At 54.2% G+C, this 19,058-nt stretch overlaps 6 protein-coding genes across 6 annotated transcripts; 2 read left to right on the top strand and 4 right to left on the bottom strand.

The window, feature by feature from the left end:
• On the bottom strand, nucleotides 1-2,398 carry J4E83_007175 (uncharacterized protein; the record flags this gene model as incomplete). The annotated part of the gene is made up of 3 exons (XM_049334080.1): nucleotides 1-1,020; nucleotides 1,068-2,240; nucleotides 2,288-2,398. The coding sequence occupies 3 exons, from the start codon at nucleotides 2,396-2,398 to the stop codon at nucleotides 1-3; spliced, it is 2,304 nt and encodes a 767-aa protein (XP_049186891.1).
• Nucleotides 2,399-3,532: 1,134 nt separating this feature from the next.
• J4E83_007174 (uncharacterized protein) lies at nucleotides 3,533-5,776 on the bottom strand (the record flags this gene model as incomplete). The annotated part of the gene is made up of 4 exons (XM_049334079.1): nucleotides 3,533-4,579; nucleotides 4,628-4,830; nucleotides 4,882-5,106; nucleotides 5,167-5,776. 4 exons carry the CDS (start codon nucleotides 5,774-5,776, stop codon nucleotides 3,533-3,535), a joined length of 2,085 nt encoding a protein of 694 aa, XP_049186890.1.
• Nucleotides 5,777-6,630: 854 nt separating this feature from the next.
• On the bottom strand, nucleotides 6,631-9,272 carry J4E83_007173 (uncharacterized protein; the record flags this gene model as incomplete). The annotated part of the gene is made up of 3 exons (XM_049334078.1): nucleotides 6,631-8,904; nucleotides 8,962-9,068; nucleotides 9,134-9,272. The coding sequence occupies 3 exons, from the start codon at nucleotides 9,270-9,272 to the stop codon at nucleotides 6,631-6,633; spliced, it is 2,520 nt and encodes an 839-aa protein (XP_049186889.1).
• Nucleotides 9,273-9,716: 444 nt separating this feature from the next.
• J4E83_007172 (uncharacterized protein) lies at nucleotides 9,717-11,518 on the bottom strand (the record flags this gene model as incomplete). Its single annotated transcript, XM_049334077.1, has 3 exons — nucleotides 9,717-10,787; nucleotides 10,838-11,406; nucleotides 11,458-11,518. 3 exons carry the CDS (start codon nucleotides 11,516-11,518, stop codon nucleotides 9,717-9,719), a joined length of 1,701 nt encoding a protein of 566 aa, XP_049186888.1.
• A 1,050-nt stretch (nucleotides 11,519-12,568) lies between these two features.
• J4E83_007171 (uncharacterized protein) lies at nucleotides 12,569-16,588 on the top strand (the record flags this gene model as incomplete). Its single annotated transcript, XM_049334076.1, has 3 exons — nucleotides 12,569-13,675; nucleotides 13,816-16,465; nucleotides 16,521-16,588. The coding sequence occupies 3 exons, from the start codon at nucleotides 12,569-12,571 to the stop codon at nucleotides 16,586-16,588; spliced, it is 3,825 nt and encodes a 1,274-aa protein (XP_049186887.1).
• A 754-nt stretch (nucleotides 16,589-17,342) lies between these two features.
• J4E83_007170 (uncharacterized protein) lies at nucleotides 17,343-18,500 on the top strand (the record flags this gene model as incomplete). Its single annotated transcript, XM_049334075.1, has 2 exons — nucleotides 17,343-17,392; nucleotides 17,441-18,500. 2 exons carry the CDS (start codon nucleotides 17,343-17,345, stop codon nucleotides 18,498-18,500), a joined length of 1,110 nt encoding a protein of 369 aa, XP_049186886.1.
• Between the last annotated feature and the right edge of the window lie 558 nt (nucleotides 18,501-19,058).

The following is a 19,058-nucleotide window of genomic DNA, read 5'->3' as shown; positions in this document are numbered from 1 at the left end:
TCAGTACCCGTCGCCGTCAGTCGTCCAGCCCGCTTCTGAGCCTTCGATCACGCGTACCATACGACCGTCCTGCTCGGTTAACAGTTCGCCCGTGTCGACGCTCCGTATACCGCGGACCTTCTTGCCTTGGATTCTACCCGGGCTGGCGACATGGCCGCCCTCGGGTGTGTAGCGCTTCATCTGCCGCCGGTAGGCGTGGAAGTCGACTTCTTCCTCCGGTACCTCGTCGGACTGTTCACTAAACGTTTCCCAGTTTTCGGAGCCGGATTGCATGGTCATGCCTGTAGCGGCTGTGCCTGTGGATGAGGTTTGTGATATTTGTCGACTGCTAGCGGATGATAGTGATGGCGGTGGGTAGGTGGGTGTGTAGCCTCCTCTCATAGTGCGTCCCATGAACGATCGGTCGTCGTAAGGGTCCTCTGGTTGTACGTTGCGCACGATGCTTTCACTGCGGTCTCCACGGTTGAACTCGAAGCGGTTCATCGGTGTCTCCATTGGTGATGGCTCTGGAGGGACGAACAGATCTTTCATACGTGGGGGAGGAGCCATAGGTGGCGCCATCTTGCGCATCGTGGCCGAATCTTCTCGTGAGAGTTGTGGTCGCTTCTCAGGTGAGCTCCTGCCGTTTGTTGTGCCATTCAGTCCCGCACGAGAAGGAATCTTGGAAGGGCTCTTTTGGGCAGATGCCGACACCGAAGCACCAAAGTTGGGACCAACCGATTGCGCGAAAGTGCTACGGGACATGCTTGCTGCGGAAGCGCTCTGGCCAAAGTTCGATACGGGGGTCTTTGATCGGCTGGGTGGCGCACCACGAACTGTTCCGGCGCGGCTAGGCGCTGCTGAGGCTCTGCCAACGGTCGCTGGTTTGGTAGGCATACCGCTGTTCGAGGGTGTCTTCGCGCGAGGTGGTGGGGCTGCCTTTTGCGCGGCTGCGTATAGTTCGTCCAGGTATCGGTTGCCGTGGACAAGGAAAGGACGTCCGTATTCGTCTTCCCAGCTCTCGAGGGTGACTCTCAGATCCTGTGATGTGTTAGCTCAATTCCTGCTCCTTGACTGAGGTAACTTACTGTTTCAATCTTGGGCAGCTCCTTTGCGATGCGCTTCCGCATCTTCTCTTCGCGCAGGAGCTTGCCCGGGTCGCGTCTCTCGCCCTTGTTACCGCGCGCCATCAGACGGGTTGCGTCCTGGCTCGATTGTGCAAGCTCATCGCGTTCCTGAATAAGCTCGCGGTGACGATCGATCTTCTGGAGTATAGGCAGCCGTTGCTCCTTGAGCGCTTCGAGACGTGCGATTTCGGATTCGTGGGCGGCGAGTAGAGCGTCACTGCAGACGTCGGAGAAGGCGGGTGTGAAGTCGAGCATCTCTTCTTCAGAGAAGTAAAGGGCGTCCCATAGTTCCTGGAGTTGAACGCGCGCCTCTTCGACAAACAAGTGTAGGTTCTGGCGCTTGAGCTCGTTCAATCTGGCCAGCTCATCCTCATACTCGTTGATGGTGCGCAGTCCACATCCGCGGTTATTGGTGAGAAATTGCTTGCGCTCGCGCTCCTCAATACCCAGGCGATCCCAGAGCTCCTCGATGGTTGTGCGCAGCTGCCCTAATCGTCGTTCGCGACCGCGCTTCTCCTCGACAAGTCGCTCCTTCTTCGCGTTCAATTGCGCGAGATCGTCCTTGTGCAGACCGAGTTGTTCAGGCGCGTCACGATGACATTGCACGATTGCGCTGTCCGTTTGCGCTTGTGGTGTGCCGAGTTCTGCCCAAAGCTGTATGATCTCCTGGCAGATGACCTGGACTGTGTTTAGGCGCTTTGTGTATTCCTCGTATACGCGTGTGAATTCGTTGTCGAGCTTGGTGACGTAGGAGGGCGAGATGTCGAACGAGGGTGAGACTTTCGCGTTGGGCGCCGTGGGCGGGAGTTTGACCTGGACGAAGGACGATTCGAGATGCGACGCATACGATTCCAGGGCTTCGGCCAGTTTCCTGACCTGCTCAAAGCGCTCCTTATGCATCTTGCTGACCGAGTTGTATCGCTCCTTCAGGCCCTGGAGGCAGCGCGTCAAGGGGAAGGTGATGGCCCGGTCGTCCTGGTCGTCGTAGTTGGGGTTGGGCCTGTTGTCATCGAGCGAAGCCTCCATCTGCCGGATAGTCTTGAGCAGGCGATGCGCCTCTTCAGTCATCTCATGTTTCTCGTTGGTGACCTGTCGCAATTGGTTGTGGAGCGTCTCGGACAGAGCAGAGAACAACTACACAAGTCAGCAATCGCGCGCGCATGCACTTCATCTTTCCTCACCTCTGCTTCACGCGTGTCGCGCTCATGGCTGGAGACGCCAATGTCGTCGAACAAGCCGTGCAGCTGGCCGATGATGGTGGTGACCTGCTGGGCGAGGTAGCTCGTGTCCATGGTGGCTGCAGACCCGCCAGCGAGATGCGAGGCTCAAACGCGCATGCAATGTGACCGCGTCCAGTGGGGCGGAGAAACTTTGCGCGAGCAATGGGATGCGGTGTGATGAGTCCTGACTCTGACGTGGTAGTGGATAGTAGTGGGGAAGCGAGATGCAGGCGGTCGCAAAAGGCCGAGCAGGAGGAGAAGGCGTAAAACGAGGGGACGGCTCAAACAGCAGTCTTCTTGTATGCCAGGCCGGTGCAAGGAAGCAATGCTCGAGATGTGTATACACAAGACGCAAGTGATGCAATGCTGGGGATGGGCCGCAGATCAGAGTCAAGCGGGTGGTCATAGTGGTTTGCGCAACACTATTTTGGAACAATGCGCCAAGGATGCCGTTGGCACAGCGACGTCCCGGGCGCGTCGCTGTAGCGCGCCATCACGAGAACGCCTCGTTTCACACGATCGCCCTCCGCCACTCAGACGCGCGGGGTAGGCGGTACAGCATGGATCATACTGGTAATCTGCATGTCAACATGACCGGTATTTGCTACATTCCCAGCTGGTTATACCCGTGCTATATGCTGACCTGGACTACTCGACACTTGTTGCCTCGTTGCCTGGCCGCCTGGTCGCTTTTAGACTTTGACAGGACACCACTACCCAAGAGAAACATGTCCAATGCTCGACGAATAACTATCCGGCTTACTGTACTGAGTCTGTGTCCAACATGCCATCGTGAAGGATTTCTGTTGGTGAAGGACTCTGGTAGTAGTGGGCCGATGGTTCCCTGTTTCTTATCCGCTGATAGTCCGGACCCAGAAAATCATCCTGCACCGTCCTCAGCTCTGCCGGGAAGCGGCAGATGAGATTTCTTTTCCATACCCGTTGCTATGTCGACCTCATATAGGCGCGTGTAGTAGTTCCTGCGCTCTAACGCAGTTCGTGTACGGGCCTTTCGCAACCTGCTTTGCGCCTTGCTGAAGCCGAGGAGAAGCAAACCTCTCGTGTTCACGGAGTCTGGTCCGTATCAATATGGGATTACACCAGGGTAGTTGGAGATGTGAGCCGCGTATCGTGGCACCGACCACAAACATACTATAGCGATTCAATTACTCGTTAGACATTCAACGATCTTTATCCGTCTACTCTTCAGCTACACCTAAACGTAGCCGACCATCTCCCACCCTTGACGTCCTTGACATCCACATCCCCCTGCCCAGCCATAACCTCAACAACAACATCCCCACTCAACCCTTCCATTCCACTCAATACCACCCGTCCCGCACATTCCATCACCGGCATCCTAACCTCTCCCACCGTCCCCTCCGGCGCCTCAAATTCCATCATAATACTATCATCCAAAACCTGCGTCCTCGCGCCAAAGAAGCCCAAACTCGTTCTGAAGCCCGCATCTGCAAACTTGAGGTCACCGAGTGAAGGCGCAATACGCCATGTTGCTCCGCCGGCAGTGAGTAACTGTACACCGGCGACGTATTGTGTGAGGCTGGATGTAGGTCCTGTTGCCCATCCGTGTGCGTGGCTGATGCGCGCGTCGTTGTTGTAGGGCGCGTAGTGGAGTTCGCCGGTCGTGCTGTATCCTTCGATGAAAGTGGAGTTTGTCATGCGGGGGTCGTCGAGCATGAAACCCCATTGTAGACGCATCAACTCCAATGCTGCGGTCGTGTTCTGCGCGAGGAAGTGTGATTGCAGTTCGAAGCCAGAGATGAAGGGTGAGATGGCGTCTGCAGCTTCGGGGGCAGGTGCTCCGTATGGCGTCCATCGTGAAACCAGATTCTGTGAGATCATACTCGTTTGCGTGCTGTTCAATGTGAGGTTTGCGACGACTGCCCAGGCGTTTCCGTCTTGGGGCATGAGCGTTGTCGTCTCGTTGTCGCGGTACATGCCCTCTTGTTCGTCCCAGAGGAGTTCATTGGCGGCCGTCTTGATACCATCAGCGGTCTCTTGCCAGGAAGAGATGTTGGCAGTGTCGTTCAGAGCGGAGGCGAGGTAGATGCCTTGATTGATGGTGTAGTAGAGGATGGCGTTTGCTTCGATGTTGTGGCCGCCCATGCCGAAGCGCAGCCAGTCGTTGGGCGCAGTCACGTTCATGAGGCCGCTGGAGTCGATGTTGGAGAGGGAGAAGGAGAGGGCGAATTTGTATTTGTCCCATAGAGATTTGAGGTAGTCCATGTCGCCCTGGAGAAGTGGTCAGCGAGTGTGAAGGATTTGATCGGATTGTCTTACAGTGTAAAGGAAGTGGTCAGCGACACCGATCAGGGTGTAGAGGTGATACGTGAACGATATCGCCTGGGGAGGGAAAGGCCTTCCAGCATATGGGAGTAGACCATTCGACGCGTTCTGTACCGCGAAGAGCGAGTCCAATGCATTCTCAATGGAAATGACATCGTTCGTCGAGACCACGACACCAGGGACTGCTATCGCCATGTCTACCAATGTCTGTCAGCATGTACTCGGTGATGGGAGATGTATCAACGTACCGCCAGCCCAAACAAGCCTGTCCCGCTTCGCACCATCAACCAGCGCACTCTTGCCACTAGTAATGGTATAGTTGTTGTACCAAGTAACATTAACCGGCGACTGGTCGTCCTCACTCGAGAACCCTTCTTCGCGCAGATGAACAAGCGCATTCCCGGTATCTGGCTCGATAGTACAGATCTGGTTCGTGTACGCTCCGGCATACCATACGCGATTGAGCAGCTCATCTGCAATATGTTAGTCTTTCTACCTAAGCGACAGAAGCAAGCAATGAATGAATGACATACCGTCGCAGTGGAAATACCCCGTATAGTTCCCCAAAGCATCCCCCTCCCAATGCGGCATAGCGGTATAATGCACCTCCGCGCTCGTTACCTCCACACTCCCCGTCCCATTATGCACCAACGTCATATACCTGAACCCACCCCTCACCTTCTCCTTAGGTGCTGTATACCGTCCCGTACCATTAACATGGAACCATAGCGTCTCATCTTTGCCCGCATCGGCCGTCGCATCGCTGCTCCGGTTGCTGACCCATAACGAGCTCTCGGAGAAGGTAACGCCGATGTATTCGTCGGAGGACGAGTTGACGGAGCCGATCGTTACGGTGACGAGACCCGCGATGTTGATACCGAAGTCGTACGCTGTTGCTGCTTCGCCGGTGAAGACGGAACTGCCATTTGCGCTGGTGAGGCTCTCGGGGTGAGTGACGGATCCATTGGTGCTGTGCACGGAGACGGGGTGGAGGGTTCGTGATTTAGGCGCGAGGATGTATTGCGAGTAAGGTATTGATGCGAGCGCGACTGGTACGACAGCCGCGAGACTGACTAGAGAGTTGGAGAACCTCATGTTTGCGTGTATGGCGAATAGGTCCAAAATGTCCAATCCTACAACCATTCAAGCTCTTGACATCCAAGGCTTATGTACCTTTCCCTCCCGCTACCTTCCGGCACAATAGCCAAACCCATGACCCCGTTTTCGATTCCCACACTCATTTGCCGGTTTCGAAGATCTGGAGGCTGTTCGGATGAGTACACACCGAGATGACGACGTCGAGCGACAAATTCCTCATTAGATCGCGGAGCCTGCACCTAGCCCCGGTAGCCATCCTAGTCATTGCGGGGAAGCGAGTCGTTTTCGCAGCCACTGCGGGTCGGTCTTCTGCACATGGCTGACGCTAGTGTGGATTTTCCCCCGAAGAAGTAGCGGCCCGGGGATTTGCCGGGTGTGCCTGCCTCCACGTCCCGATGTCTTGGAAAGGGAGCTTGAGAACGAGAAGGAGCAGGCTAGATAATGGGTTTTGCAAGTGGATCTTGCCGCATACAATCAGAATATCGAGCAGAAACAATAAAGCTTCTGGTATACTACAGTCTACAATAAGATACAGGAAGAAAGTTTAGAGAGCTCATGGGCATTGTATCCTCCTACCTGTTTGATAATATCCATTTGTCTATACATTTAACCGAATGTAGCCTTCTACCTGTTTCATGACGCTCACCTGCTTATATACCCAGCTTAATGTAACCTTCTAAGTTATCCGTATAAAGACAGATTTCTTACAACACTTGCTGTCGCCAGCTGAGAAGAGGAGCTGGTCAAGAGTATATCGCGCTTTGTGCAGGGTTACATATCAGCACCAATCCAGACTTGATACACGTGAACGATTACTATACACCAGCCCATATTCATATCCACCACTGCGCCATTCGTTTACTTAACCCACCCACAAACCCACCCACAAACCCAACCGCCTACCTCTTGCCCTGCGGCAACATCCCCAACAGCCTCTCCAATTCCATCGCCGTACTCCCATCAGCCTTATCCCTAATCTCCTGCAACAGCTCCCTATCCTTGGCCTTAAACGCCTCCTCACCCGCCTTAACCATCAACCCACACTTGATCCACATATCGACCCTCTCCGGTACCGTCAGCGTCGTGCACTTGGGGATAAACACACTCGCCACTCTAGTATTCCCCGCACCGAGAACCTCATTGAAGAAGGGCTCCCAGCCGATCGGGCTCTTCTTTTGCTTTGCGAATTCCTCGAGCTCGTTCCAGTGCCGCGCTGCGACGAGGGCGCGGAGGCGGATGTATGTGTATGTTTTGTCGTTGATTTTGAACTCTGACTGCACCTTTTGGGCGCGCTTGTAGTGGCCTTGGCGGATGAGTTGGAAGATTGTCTCGTTCGCTGAGAGGCCGATGTATGTTTGGCCTGGTAGTGAGCCTGCGGGTGTTGGGTCTCTCGGTCCGTTGAGGTCTGTTTCGAACTGGTGTTGGAGACGGAGCAATTTGGCAGCATCGTCTATAGCTTGACGCTGGAAGACGGCCGCGCTGTCGCGTGAATCTTGGAGGTACTTTGACGCTAGTTTCAGCTTGTCTTGCTGGGCTGGATGACTTTCCTGTGCGATTGCTTCGGACAGTAGGAGGTTCGAGCCGTCTAATCTCCTGTCGTCCTGATAGTAGAGATCTTTCAGTAGCTCGCGGTCTTGGTCCCAGGCTGACGACTCTACCAGAGCTGTGGCGACCGGACGGCTATTGATGACGCGGAAGAAGGAGGCAAGAGGGAGCTTCTTGCGTAGATGTAGGAGAACGTGGAAGATGAGATCGGTATCGCCTGACTCGATCGCCTTGTCGAGCGCAATATTGTCTTCCTTCATGTTGAGTAGCAGCGGTACTTGCTTGCCGGCTCTGGGTTCGTAGTTGAGAAGTTCGGTCGCCAGTCGCACGCGACCTTCATCGTAGGCCGCCCGTGCGATCTCTTCAAATGAGACACCAGGCTTGCCATGCAGTTTCTTAACTATAAGACTGCAAATCTCCTCTTCTGGGTCCGTCGAGACGCGCACCTTCTGTTGCGCCCAGTGTCCGTGGATCTGGTTTGCTGGCAGATGCAGATACTCGGCTATGCGCAATGCGAGTAGATATTCGCTGCGATTCGTCAAACGTTCGACGAGTTTCTCGGGCGTCATGCGGCGATACTGGTCGTAACTGAGCGGCAGGCCAACCTCATAGAAGCGCACAGCGTTCAGAACTCGTAGTGTGTCGCACGTGTCGACAAAATCGTCAGACGAGTACAGGTCCAGCACTGACTTTCCGTAAGAAGCCGCCTTCAACAGCGACTTTTGCCAGTGGATGTTGTACTCATGCGCAGCGGCCTTGATGCATGTGTCCACCGCCTCTCCCAGACTCGGTCGTATCAGCTGTATGAGATCGTCGGCTTTGGGGCTCTTCTGTTCTAGGAGCGAAGACGCTTCCAACAGATTTGCAGCAGGCGAGTCGGAGCCCAGCCTGAAGACATCCACCGCCTCATCCGGCACCTTTTGTATGAACTCGCAGACGTCGTTCGTGAGGAGCCGTATGCCATCGACGTCCGGCAAGAGATGCACCCAGGTGTCGTAGTAGAATTTGGTCGCGGCACTTCGAGGGCCGATCAGGTGTACTTCGTCTTCCCAGGCTAACGCGACGGCATTCGAGCCGCACCATTCCATGTCTTTCGGCACTGTCTTGATCTTGCTGTCGTACTCGCTGAGCTTGTCGTTCCAGTCGCCGCTGACAACCCACACCTTTCCATCCTCTGTGTAGAAGGCCAGAAACTCGGCGCGCGGACTGACGCTGATGTGCCTGAACGGTCCGGCATCGAAGTTGCGATCTTCCGCCTCAGTCGCGTCGACGACATACAGCGTAGACCCAATCGCTAGTATGACTTCCACCGACCGCGAGAGCGAATAGGCAGGCGGTATGATGCTCCATGATATGACGGGCTCGGTCGGCGGTATAGCGAGGAGTTTGGGGCGCGGTTCGGAGTACGAGGTGACTGAGATGAGGTGGTTGTTCCCGAGGAGCGCTACAAACCCTGTGTTGTAGAATTTGCAGGATAACACACCGTATTCGTCTGCGCCGTGGCCGAGAGTGAAGGGCACGAAGTCGCCCTGGAGGTCGTAGTAGCAGCGCACCGTTCCGTCCGAGGTGATGACCAGCAGCTTCTCGTCTTCCGACCATCCCAGGCCCTTGATTGTGCCTTTGTCCCACTATCGCCTGTCAGTATTCCGTCCTTCATCTCCCGGCACGTGTAGAGGATTGCATACGTTGATGCTGCGTATCAGCTTGCCCGCGCAGCTGTAGATGTCGATGCTCGATTTGGACGCGCCAGGACCGCGGTAGGTATGCAGCTTCTCTTCATCGCGGTAGACCGCTGCAGAAGTCAGTCACCTGGTCATATGTTTGCACAGTCGTCGGCAGACGGTGGGACGTACCTACCTACAGCACCGCTATACGGCGCCCCCACCACATTGTAGTTCTCGAGCTCGAGATCCGCGTCGAAGACAGCCTGGTAGAGCTGCACCTTCCTGTAGAACTTGTCGCCGACCTTTTCCCAGTTGGCTGTTGGCTTGGACATGGTTGGGCGCGACTATCGGGGTATCATCGCGCGAACTTGTCGGAGGCTTGGGGTGCCTGGATGGAGCTTCAAGTTGAGGTCATAGCTCGCCCGCCGAGGCTGTCGCATCACCTTCGAAGTCGCTCATGAGTAGTACGCCCAAACTCCAAATCTAGCCGACATACGCTCCAATTCCTACTTGTATGACTTTAAGCCTGGTGGCAATGTGTACTTCAGCATCTGTTGTAAAGTAATGTTCGACTCATGCCAACCCTCCGCAAAACTTATCGAGACTCGTGGGATATCTTTCATTTCTTGGTAACTATATACTGGTATACTAATCTTGGGTACTGTCAAATCCAACTTGAAGAAAACGCCGTCGCTCATGCAGTCGTAACCAATCTGTGCGCCTAGAAGTCCGATTTCCTCCCAACCAAGGCATCATCAACATCAGAACATGTCTGCTCAATGACCTCCGATGAGCTCAGCCAGTGTCTCGCGGATACCGAAGCGATCGACATCGCTGCCGACCTTCTTGCGGAACATGCCCAGATCCTGGAGGAAGGCCTCTGCCTCATTGTGCAACTCCTGCGCCAACTCATCGTGGTCACCCTCATCATAGCCTGAATCAGAGTCATCATCGCTGGCCTCACCATCAGGAGCAGGGATCGATCCATCTTTACCCTCGCCTTCGCCTAGCCATGACTCATTCTCGAAGTCTGGCGTACCAAGCTCCCGGGGCGGTGGCAGGACGATGGGGTTCTTGAGCTCTCCCAGAGCGAGCTGGAGATGGCGGCGCAACGAGTCGATCTCTGCGCGCAAAGCTACGTTTGTGGGACGCAGCTCTTCGACTTCGGAAGTGAGCGCCTTGATCTTCGCAGCAGACACTTGACGGTTCTCCTCCATGAGGCGCTGCATGAGTGCGACCTGCCTCTGGTACTCGTCTAGCTCGGTGGCTTCCTCCCTCTTGCGCTGGCTGGCGGCGTTGACACAGACTTGTAGACTGCGGATCTGTTCTGACATCTCTGCAATCTGAGCGTCTCGCTGTGCAGCCGACATGCAGTCCTGGTTGACCAAGGCACGTGTGCGGATGCGCTTGGCCTGGTCCGCGTAGCGTAGGGTGGAAAGAGTCTCATCGTAGTCGGCCGGCGCAATGCAAGCAACCATGGCTGTCTTGCTGTTACCACCCAACGAGTCCTTCAACAGCCAGGTCAAGACCGAATCACGGTACGGCACAACCTCCCGTGGTCGTCGTCCCTTCGCACCGTGTCGTCTTGGGTCTGCCAGTGCAGCAATGACGCGACCAAGTGTAGTAAGAGACTTGTTGATTTGTCCTCCCTCCTTCAAGCGAGCTCCGGTGGCTTCGGTCGACTTGGCACGTTCGGAGCCAGCGAGATCGACGAGGCGCATGCGTGCTGTGCGTTCGATGGTCTCATCGGAGAGAAGCGAGTGGGTGATTTGCTTGAGGCGGATAGTGAAGACGGCGTGGGATCGTGACGAGGTGTCGTTCATCTTGGTGGACGCTGTCGTTCGGCTCTGTGCTTTTGTTAGTATGTCGTTTGAAGGGGTATGGGCGGTATGCCTACCATGTCGCCAATCTTCATCAAGCGCGCAACATCAGCGTAGCTCTTGACTTCAGCCTCCGTTAGGCCCTGCACATATACACCATCCTTCTGGCTCTCGCGAATCTTGAGGTAGATAGGCGGGGTCGTCCTCGGGGTGAGCAGATCCCGCACATGCTCGTTGTAGACTTCGAAGTAAGAGACTTGGACGTGGTAGTTGGTGTTGGGCGACGGTTCGTGTGCGATGCGATCGAACAGCTCCTCGCAAGTTCGCGGGATCAAGCCCGGGTTGTCTGGTGTGCCCATCATGGTGTAACTCTTTCCCGATCCCGTCTGGCCGTATGCGAAAATACATGTGTGGTATCCTCCGAAGTTGTGGTCGAGGAACTCCTCGCCAAAAGAGCGGTAGACGTCTTCTTGGTGGGCGTAGTGCGGGTCGGACTCGTCGTGCGACCAGTATGAGCGATCGAATGTGAACTCCTTGTCGTCCAGAACACGGCGCCCGCTGTTCCCGCTCTCTTCTGGCGCATAGAGTGTGGTCTTTTGTGTGGCTGGGTCCATGCGAATCAGGCATTTCGTGCCCTTCTCTTTCTCTACAGCATTTATTAGTGTTGATACGTATCAATTGGGTACTGATATCCTACCTCTCGGCACAAAGGCCCTACATCTCACCACCACCTTGACATTGCCGGGGTCGTCGTTCATGGGCGCGGGTGATGAGAGCGCCTGAAGATACGATGCGTCGGATGCGCGCATGGAAGGCGCAGAGGCGGTGGTGTGTAAGGGATACATTCTGTAGTCCAAGATACCGTCTAGTATGAGGTAGCAAGAATCCAAGAGCTGTTGCGACCGGTGAATGTACAGCAGGTGCATAGGCGGTGTTGAGGTGGAGCACGGATCGCTCTGCCCATGACTCGTGGGCCATTGTTTGGGCCGTGTCAACACGCGGTTGCCGTGTGCGATCGATAACACGTCACTGCCAAGCTCCCCATTGACGCGCGCGCCATCACAGCGCGACGCGACCAGACCAAAGGGGATGTCTAATAGCTTCCGAGATCTGCTGGGGAGATACTGCGTGGTCGGATCAGCTTGGATCTGTCTCCAGGTACACACTGGCAAGTACCCATATCAGCACTCGTCTCCCCACACGACGCGACAGGACGACCTGGCCAAAAGCAAGAGCTAGCTGACTTGTCCATGGCATCAATAGACGGTGAAGCCGTCTAGGCGCATGCAGTGCGGCTCTGGTGTGAGCATCCGGTGAAGGATCAAGGACTCTCAGTCGGATACCTTGCAGTCACCAATGACGGCTTTCGTTCCAGCGCCTTCCACCCAACATGCTCCAATTCAAGTCGCGTTCTCTCGTCGACACGAGACATTGCTCTATTGCCCATCGCAATCTTACACGGCTTCTTGTTCGTTTTGATACGTTGTTGGACTGATGTTGTCAGTACCGCAGTTTCGGCCGGCGGTGCATCGCAGTAGCGACTAAATTTTCCATCTGAGGCGGGCGCAAAATGTGACTGGTGTCGACCCTGCAACGTGAACTCTAACAATGCAATTAGCAGAATTCCGCTCGACCTAATATTCTCTCGCGCGCGACTTGCTTACCTTCATTCATTTAATGCGAACAGGCATCCAGCAGTTAGATTTAAAACCAGGATACCTACAACGGCCTGTCCACACCTCGCTTGAGGAGCGCACTACCAGGAAGGCCTATCACGCCCGCGCAAGATTCATTTGCAGTCACCAAACATGGCTACCGCTGCAGTACTAAGTCTCTTAGACGAACATACCCGACAAGTAGCATTTGATGGTAGCCTGGCGAGATTAAGAGCTGCACCGGGAATCGACAGCGGCGCGCTCGATATTTGCGTGCGACTGTTGCCCAGCGGAAGCGCCCATGTAGAAGGTGGAAGTACTTCGCAGCATGAGGAACTATGGAATACCGTGTTGGACCGTCTAGTCGACCAAAGGTCACCGGAGAGCCTCTACGAGATTGCTGAGATATGCTACACCCACGACTCGCATGCCGCATCTCTTCTCAATTCCAAAATCAAGCAAAGCCTTTCCACCCTAGCCACGGATCTATCGGCTGAACAAGCACATGGGGAAAACATCGAAACTGCAAGAGCCTATCTCGAATTCCTGAAATGCTCCTTTTGGGTGCCGGCCGCGTCTTCGTACATGGTCGACTCGCAATCTCTCACTCTCCTTTCGAGCTTCGTCGGTATCGAAGGGCTAGATGATATTGCACACGATACTTTGTCCGCTTTGTTTTCGCTGTTGAAGAGCAAGAGAGAGAACTCGCCCCCCAATCTCGATGAAGTCATTGATCAATCAATATGGAACCGACTCAATGCACTCGACATGGCAAGGTTTGCTGCTCGGTCTAGCAAGATATACAGGACCTGGTTCCAATGGATATCGCTCGCCGCTTCTGCTGGGCTCAAAGTCACATGTGTGAGCAACGAAGAATACTGGAGAAAGCTTAGGTTGGGTCTTGTCAAAGGCCATGCGGATCAACGCAAATACTGCCTCGGTATCATCCGCCAGTCTTTTCTTGCTACTTCTGACCATATCAATACACCTACGATGCGATACGATGCCAGTGGCAAAGACCGGGAGCAGTACGATCTATATACGACACTATTCGAGACCATCGTGCTCCATCGGTATTCTGGCCAGGTCGAGGACTGCCTGAAATCCATGACGACGCTTCTTGGCTCTTCTTCAGCAACGAATCCTTCCCGGATTACTCCCGCGATGACGACAACTCTACTCACCGCAGCCTTGAACCCGCTGATACAGGAGAGCGTTAGGAAGATGATCGGCCGCTGGTATATGGACTTTGTTATCGAAGTAAGTCACATCTCTTCCATCTTCGTAGACGATATCGTTGTCATCGTTATTGTACTATCTACGCAACAAGACAATAGTTGAGAGCGAAAGCCATGGGCTGTTAGAGGCTGAGTATACCGATGCTAACTTTGACATCGCAGCGCCGGGGTGACTTGAGCGGCCACATAAACTTCCTATTCGAGGGATTTCTGCCTTGGGCAACGGATGGTAGCCTCTTCACATCGACTCTTACTGCCACACGATCATCGACAACGTGCGCTCACGGAGACGCACTCGCTGCAGTGATCTCTCGGTTTGTCTCCGATACCGAAGACACTCCATCATTCGTCCCTTCGGTCGACTATGCCGTCTCTGAAGTCGGAGTGGACAACCGAAATGGCCGTGCAATCATTCTTGGCATAGTTCGTTACCTCGTGAATGCCGGCGGGAGGATGTTCCAACCAGCAATATTGTACATGATGCATGGTCTCATCGAAGGCCTGAAGACGCGATACGAAAGAAGGCCAACGCATCACAAACTGGAAATTTCCGAGATGACCGAGATCATCAGCTTATCACGCTTGCCTGGAATGCCAGAGGTAGCAAGTGACTTACACAGCGTTCACTGCCAAAAGCTCTGCGATCTTCTTGATCCCGATTCACAGTCGAAAGGTGTGCCTACTAGTGAAGCCCTGCGGGCTAAATGCCAAAAGCTGGAAGATCCAGTGGATCACTCTGCGCTCCAAGCAACCTTTGGCACGAGTGATGGCGAGCTGCCTACTCTTCAGTCATTCATCAACGACCTCCGCGACTCAAAACATAGCTGCATACAAGGTCCAGCCTTCGCGCCAGCATGCAAGAGCGTGATGGAGTTTCTTGATCGCACTGAGCCAGCCAAGATCGACGCGAACGAGCTGCACACTGTGTTGTCAGCACTATGGGAAGAGGCCGAGATTCGCGACTTCATCAGACCATTTGCTGTACACCTGCCTGCGCTACTATTCCATCCGACATGCATAATAGTTTGTGTTGAGGACGCTCTGGACCACTTTCCCAGTGGCTGCGACATCCAAGGTCTGCTCTGGACAGCCATGAAACGCCTTATGAAGCTATCCAAGGGACGGTCCTACATTCTTGCAGTACTTGCTCGATCGCTACGCAAAGCTGTGTTTGCACACCCATATGCAATCAAATCATTGCGGGGAGGCCTCCCCTTCGATGACTACATTCTCGATTTCATCAATAATCCAGCATCCATCGGAACGGAGTTTTTGTTTGAGGTTGTCGCTGCCGACAAGCTTCAGCAATACCTGCCGCATCGAACATATGCATCGTACTACGGTATGCGAGAATGGCATGCATACGCAGCTGTCATAGATATCCTACATCGTATTCCGAATGACCCATATGTCTCATCTCCAGAGACTGCTCGGAATATACTGGATGAGTTGGAACTTCCCTGGGGGGATCAGAAACCACCAGTCGCAGTCAAATGTCCATGGAAGAACACTTTTCAACTGCAGGCAATGCTATTGATGAGTCACTACTGTGCGGATGACATAAATGTGGAGAGTCATCTCGATTATTTCACTCGTGCCTTAGTGGTAGAATCATGGCCACGATACCGCTACCTGCTCGAATGGGCCATAGCTCGCATTTACCGTCGGTTCCCGGAATTTACTCAGCGTATCTTGATAGAGCTAGGAAATCTGGAAGACTATAGCCCGATTCATATCGCCAGTCTGATGAAGATCGGTCTTCTAGTCGCGCCATACGAAACCCAAGACTTTGCAGTAGAGTTCATCACACACCTGAACTCCTACTCTGCCAGCCCCAAAGTGCAGATCCGCCACGAAGCAAACTTTGCGTTTCCCATCGTGTTTGATATAGCTATCGAAAAGGGCTGGAAAAGGATTACCGGGAATCCCGCTTTCGTAGGCATGAACGCTTTCATCCGCCGACTGGACAAGTTCAACGCTTCTCCCTGGACAATAAGGACTCTAAAGGTCGATATCGAACAGGACTTTACCCTTACAGGCATCTTTCAAGGCCGATACCTGTCGATCGAGACACCGGAACCAGAGCTCGTCGCGCACGAAGACTTTGAGGCTCTCGAGCGTGATGATCAGTCTGATGGTTTCAACCCGCCACCTGCACGCATAGCACTTGGGAACAAGATCAAACCCAGCTTTGACGTCGTTACACCAGCTAAAACCACCCCGGTCCCCACCACCACGACCACAGAGCCGACCGGCCAAATCACCCTCCAAACCAAAGCCGGCATTGACCTCGACAACCTTCATCCCCCTGGCGGCCCACCCAGCATGCAAAATGCCCGTCCCGCATCCGTCATGCTCGTTGCCTCTCTCATCGACAACCCCACCAACCTCGGTGGTCTCTCCCGCATATCCGAATCTTTCGGTCTCGAAGCCCTCTACATCGACGACCTCAAGAAGGTTGCGCACAAAGACTTCAAGGCTACCAGTGTGCGATCGGAGAAACATCTTGCTATCAATGAGCTGAAGGAGGTTGGCGTACCGGCGTTCTTACTCGATGCCAAGAGTAAGGGGTACGAGGTTGTGGGTATTGAGCAGACGGACCGGAGTGGGATATTGGGGACCGAGGATGGCAAGACTGATGTTGTGGATGAAGGGACGATGAAGAAAGAGGCCATAAGTCAGGATATTGGTACACTACCCAAGAAGTGCTGTCTTGTGCTAGGTAGTGAGAAGGAAGGTATCTCCGCGGAGGTGCTGGCCGTCATCGATCGCAACGTCGAGATCAAGACTGTGGGGGTCACCAGGAGTTTGAGTAAGTTTCCATTCTACTACTCAAATTAAGAACAACGTACTAACTTCGCGAAAAGACGTTCAAACCGCTGGTGGTATCGCACTCTACGAGTGGTGGCGAGAATGGGGCAACAGCAAGGCTTGAGCTGTGAGAAAGGACTTTGTCTTCTTGTTCTAGAGACTGGTCAATCATGCAGCGCAATAGCCTGAATACACGCATACCCTTTTTCACACCTAATGAACTCCTACTATTCGTGCAATGCTTCGCGTCTGATCAATGACAGTCTGATTTGTATAGTCCGCATCCTCCTTGATTTGAGTCGCGGCCCATTTGGTTTCCTGGGGATGACGCGGGTCAGCGGTGCACGGATGCCAACATCACGACGCGGGGATGCGACGCGTCTTCGATCACGCTCCAACCACCCCATCCGCTCCATCACCAAGCCATCCTGCGGCACCACCCGTCTCTACGTTAGGCTACGCGCAAGGAGATGCCAGGCTCGACTTCACCGCCATGGAGATCTTGTGCGAGCCAGATGTCGGCTGAGGCATTCTTTCCCCGCCAAGCATCATGAAACGGCTATCAAACCCATCCTCACCCGCACGACTCGCCAGGACCCCTACCTCGTTCTACGATCGCCCAGCTGAGCCCAGCTGTCACTCGTTCCTTAGGGCCTGTCGGTTTCAATTAAGCTCATTGTCACCCCGCTTAAGCCTCTTCGAACAGGGCACAGAAGCTCGTACAAGCATTCAACCGCCGCAAGGTCGAACGCCAAGATGCATCTGTCACGATTGCTGAAACTGAGCTCCCCGTAATACCCGGGCTGGAAAGTAGAGATATAATGGCGACAAAGTCCACAGTAAGGCGACAATGAATGGAACCTGACTATCTACTCAAAATGCCCTTCATGCACTCAAAAGGTGCTACTACGCTTGGACACACGTTCCGGTAAGTACCGTCATTACATTCAGATTCACCAAGCTGAACGCTAACCAGAGGCAGAAACTTCGATCAGACGATCATCACAGTTAAAGTCGGCGGAAAAGACTACGCCGAGTCTTTCAGCTGCCACCGCGAACTCCTCCGACGATGCTCCCCATACTTCAACACATGCTTGGAAGAGAAGAGCAACTCGCCTTACGAGAAGTCGGGAACTACGCTAGACCTCGACGACACAACCCCTGATGTGTTTGACGCGTTCATGTTATGGTTATACACAGGCTTCATACCACACCATCTCATCGAGGGAGGGAAGGAGGTCCACCCTCCGACTCATGCAGTCACTGTCAATGGCGGCGACAGCTCGAGCACCACCGGTCAGGAGGAAGGCGATGATGTGGACACTGCGTCTTGGGGCATTGCTTTAGAGACCGATGACACAGAAGCGGACGCCGCGCCGGCCAACGCTGCTACAGCAAGCAGCCCTGCACCCAGTGCGGAGAAAGTCCCTGGCGATGCTGAGCCCGAAAAGGCTGCCGTTGTACCGCCTCCACGAAACCCAGCTGAGAAGCCCGAGATACCCAAAGAGACGCTGTGCCCATGCTGCTCACGGCCATACAAGTGGAGAGGATTGGAAGGCTTCTTGGAGCGCCGATTCATTTCACTTTACGTCTTCGCACACCGCTACGCCATCCCAAAGCTACGTCGCGCCGTCATCCTAGCATGGCAAACGAACGACGAGATCCTGCAAGTCATGCCCGACCACAGCAATGTCATCGCCGCCTACGAGAGCCTACCACCAGACGCACCGCTGTGCCGATACTTCCTTGACATGTACTCCGTGTACTGGAACCCCGACCGCGACGACGAGCGCACCATAGCCCTGCGAAGTCAGCTTCCGCAAGCTTTCTTGTTCGAGCTGGTAACAATGTTGGCGAGGGGAGAGAGGCCAAAGATGGAGAAGGAATGGTGCGAGTTCCATGAGCACGAGAGCGAGGAGGAAAAGAAGGCTTGCTTGGATGACTTGGCCAAGGATCCTGTTGCGAGCAAAGCACTCAGGCGGATCAAGGATAGCAAAGGCTGGAAGGGGCTGGTGCTCAAGAAGGGGAAGAGATGAGACATTGACAACCAATTGCGCACTTCGCATACATCATGGCATGGCGTTCTGGCGTCGCATAACACTGGTATATCCCGGTTACACAATTAGCAACACTTATTCTCATCGCATTCACACACCTTCGCATGACCGACCAATTTCCACAAGATGTATTTCATCCTAAGCCGCTAATGTTCGTGTTACCGCTTCATCAGCAAGCTGAGGAACGCGGGGAAGCAACACGAGGTCTCCTGACCATGCGAGGACATGTCGTCAGATGTTCAAATCAGCCATCTTAGCTACATTTACCCCATGGCTGCTTTATAGCAGTCGTTTGTCGGCCGCGCTAGACGATGCGGCGAAAGTAACGGAGTCGTGGCTCCCATTCGCGCGTGTAGACTCGTTACTTGGCATCTACGGTCGTCTTGCAGTACGAGACCACGAGGTCTCGTCAGACTTTGATGGCTCAGAGCTACGTGTGAATGCCATGTCAGCTGAGAAGACTTCGTATAGGTTCGGTCGTGAGCGTCGATGGTCCAACGCCGATACGGGATGCATGTCATGGTAGTGATCAAGTGG

Source organism: Alternaria metachromatica, assembly GCF_023757995.1.
Source record: "Alternaria metachromatica strain BMP 0045 chromosome Unknown scaffold_17, whole genome shotgun sequence".
Lineage (NCBI taxonomy): Eukaryota > Fungi > Ascomycota > Dothideomycetes > Pleosporales > Pleosporaceae > Alternaria > Alternaria metachromatica.
This window is presented reverse-complemented; position numbering and strand designations above follow the sequence as displayed.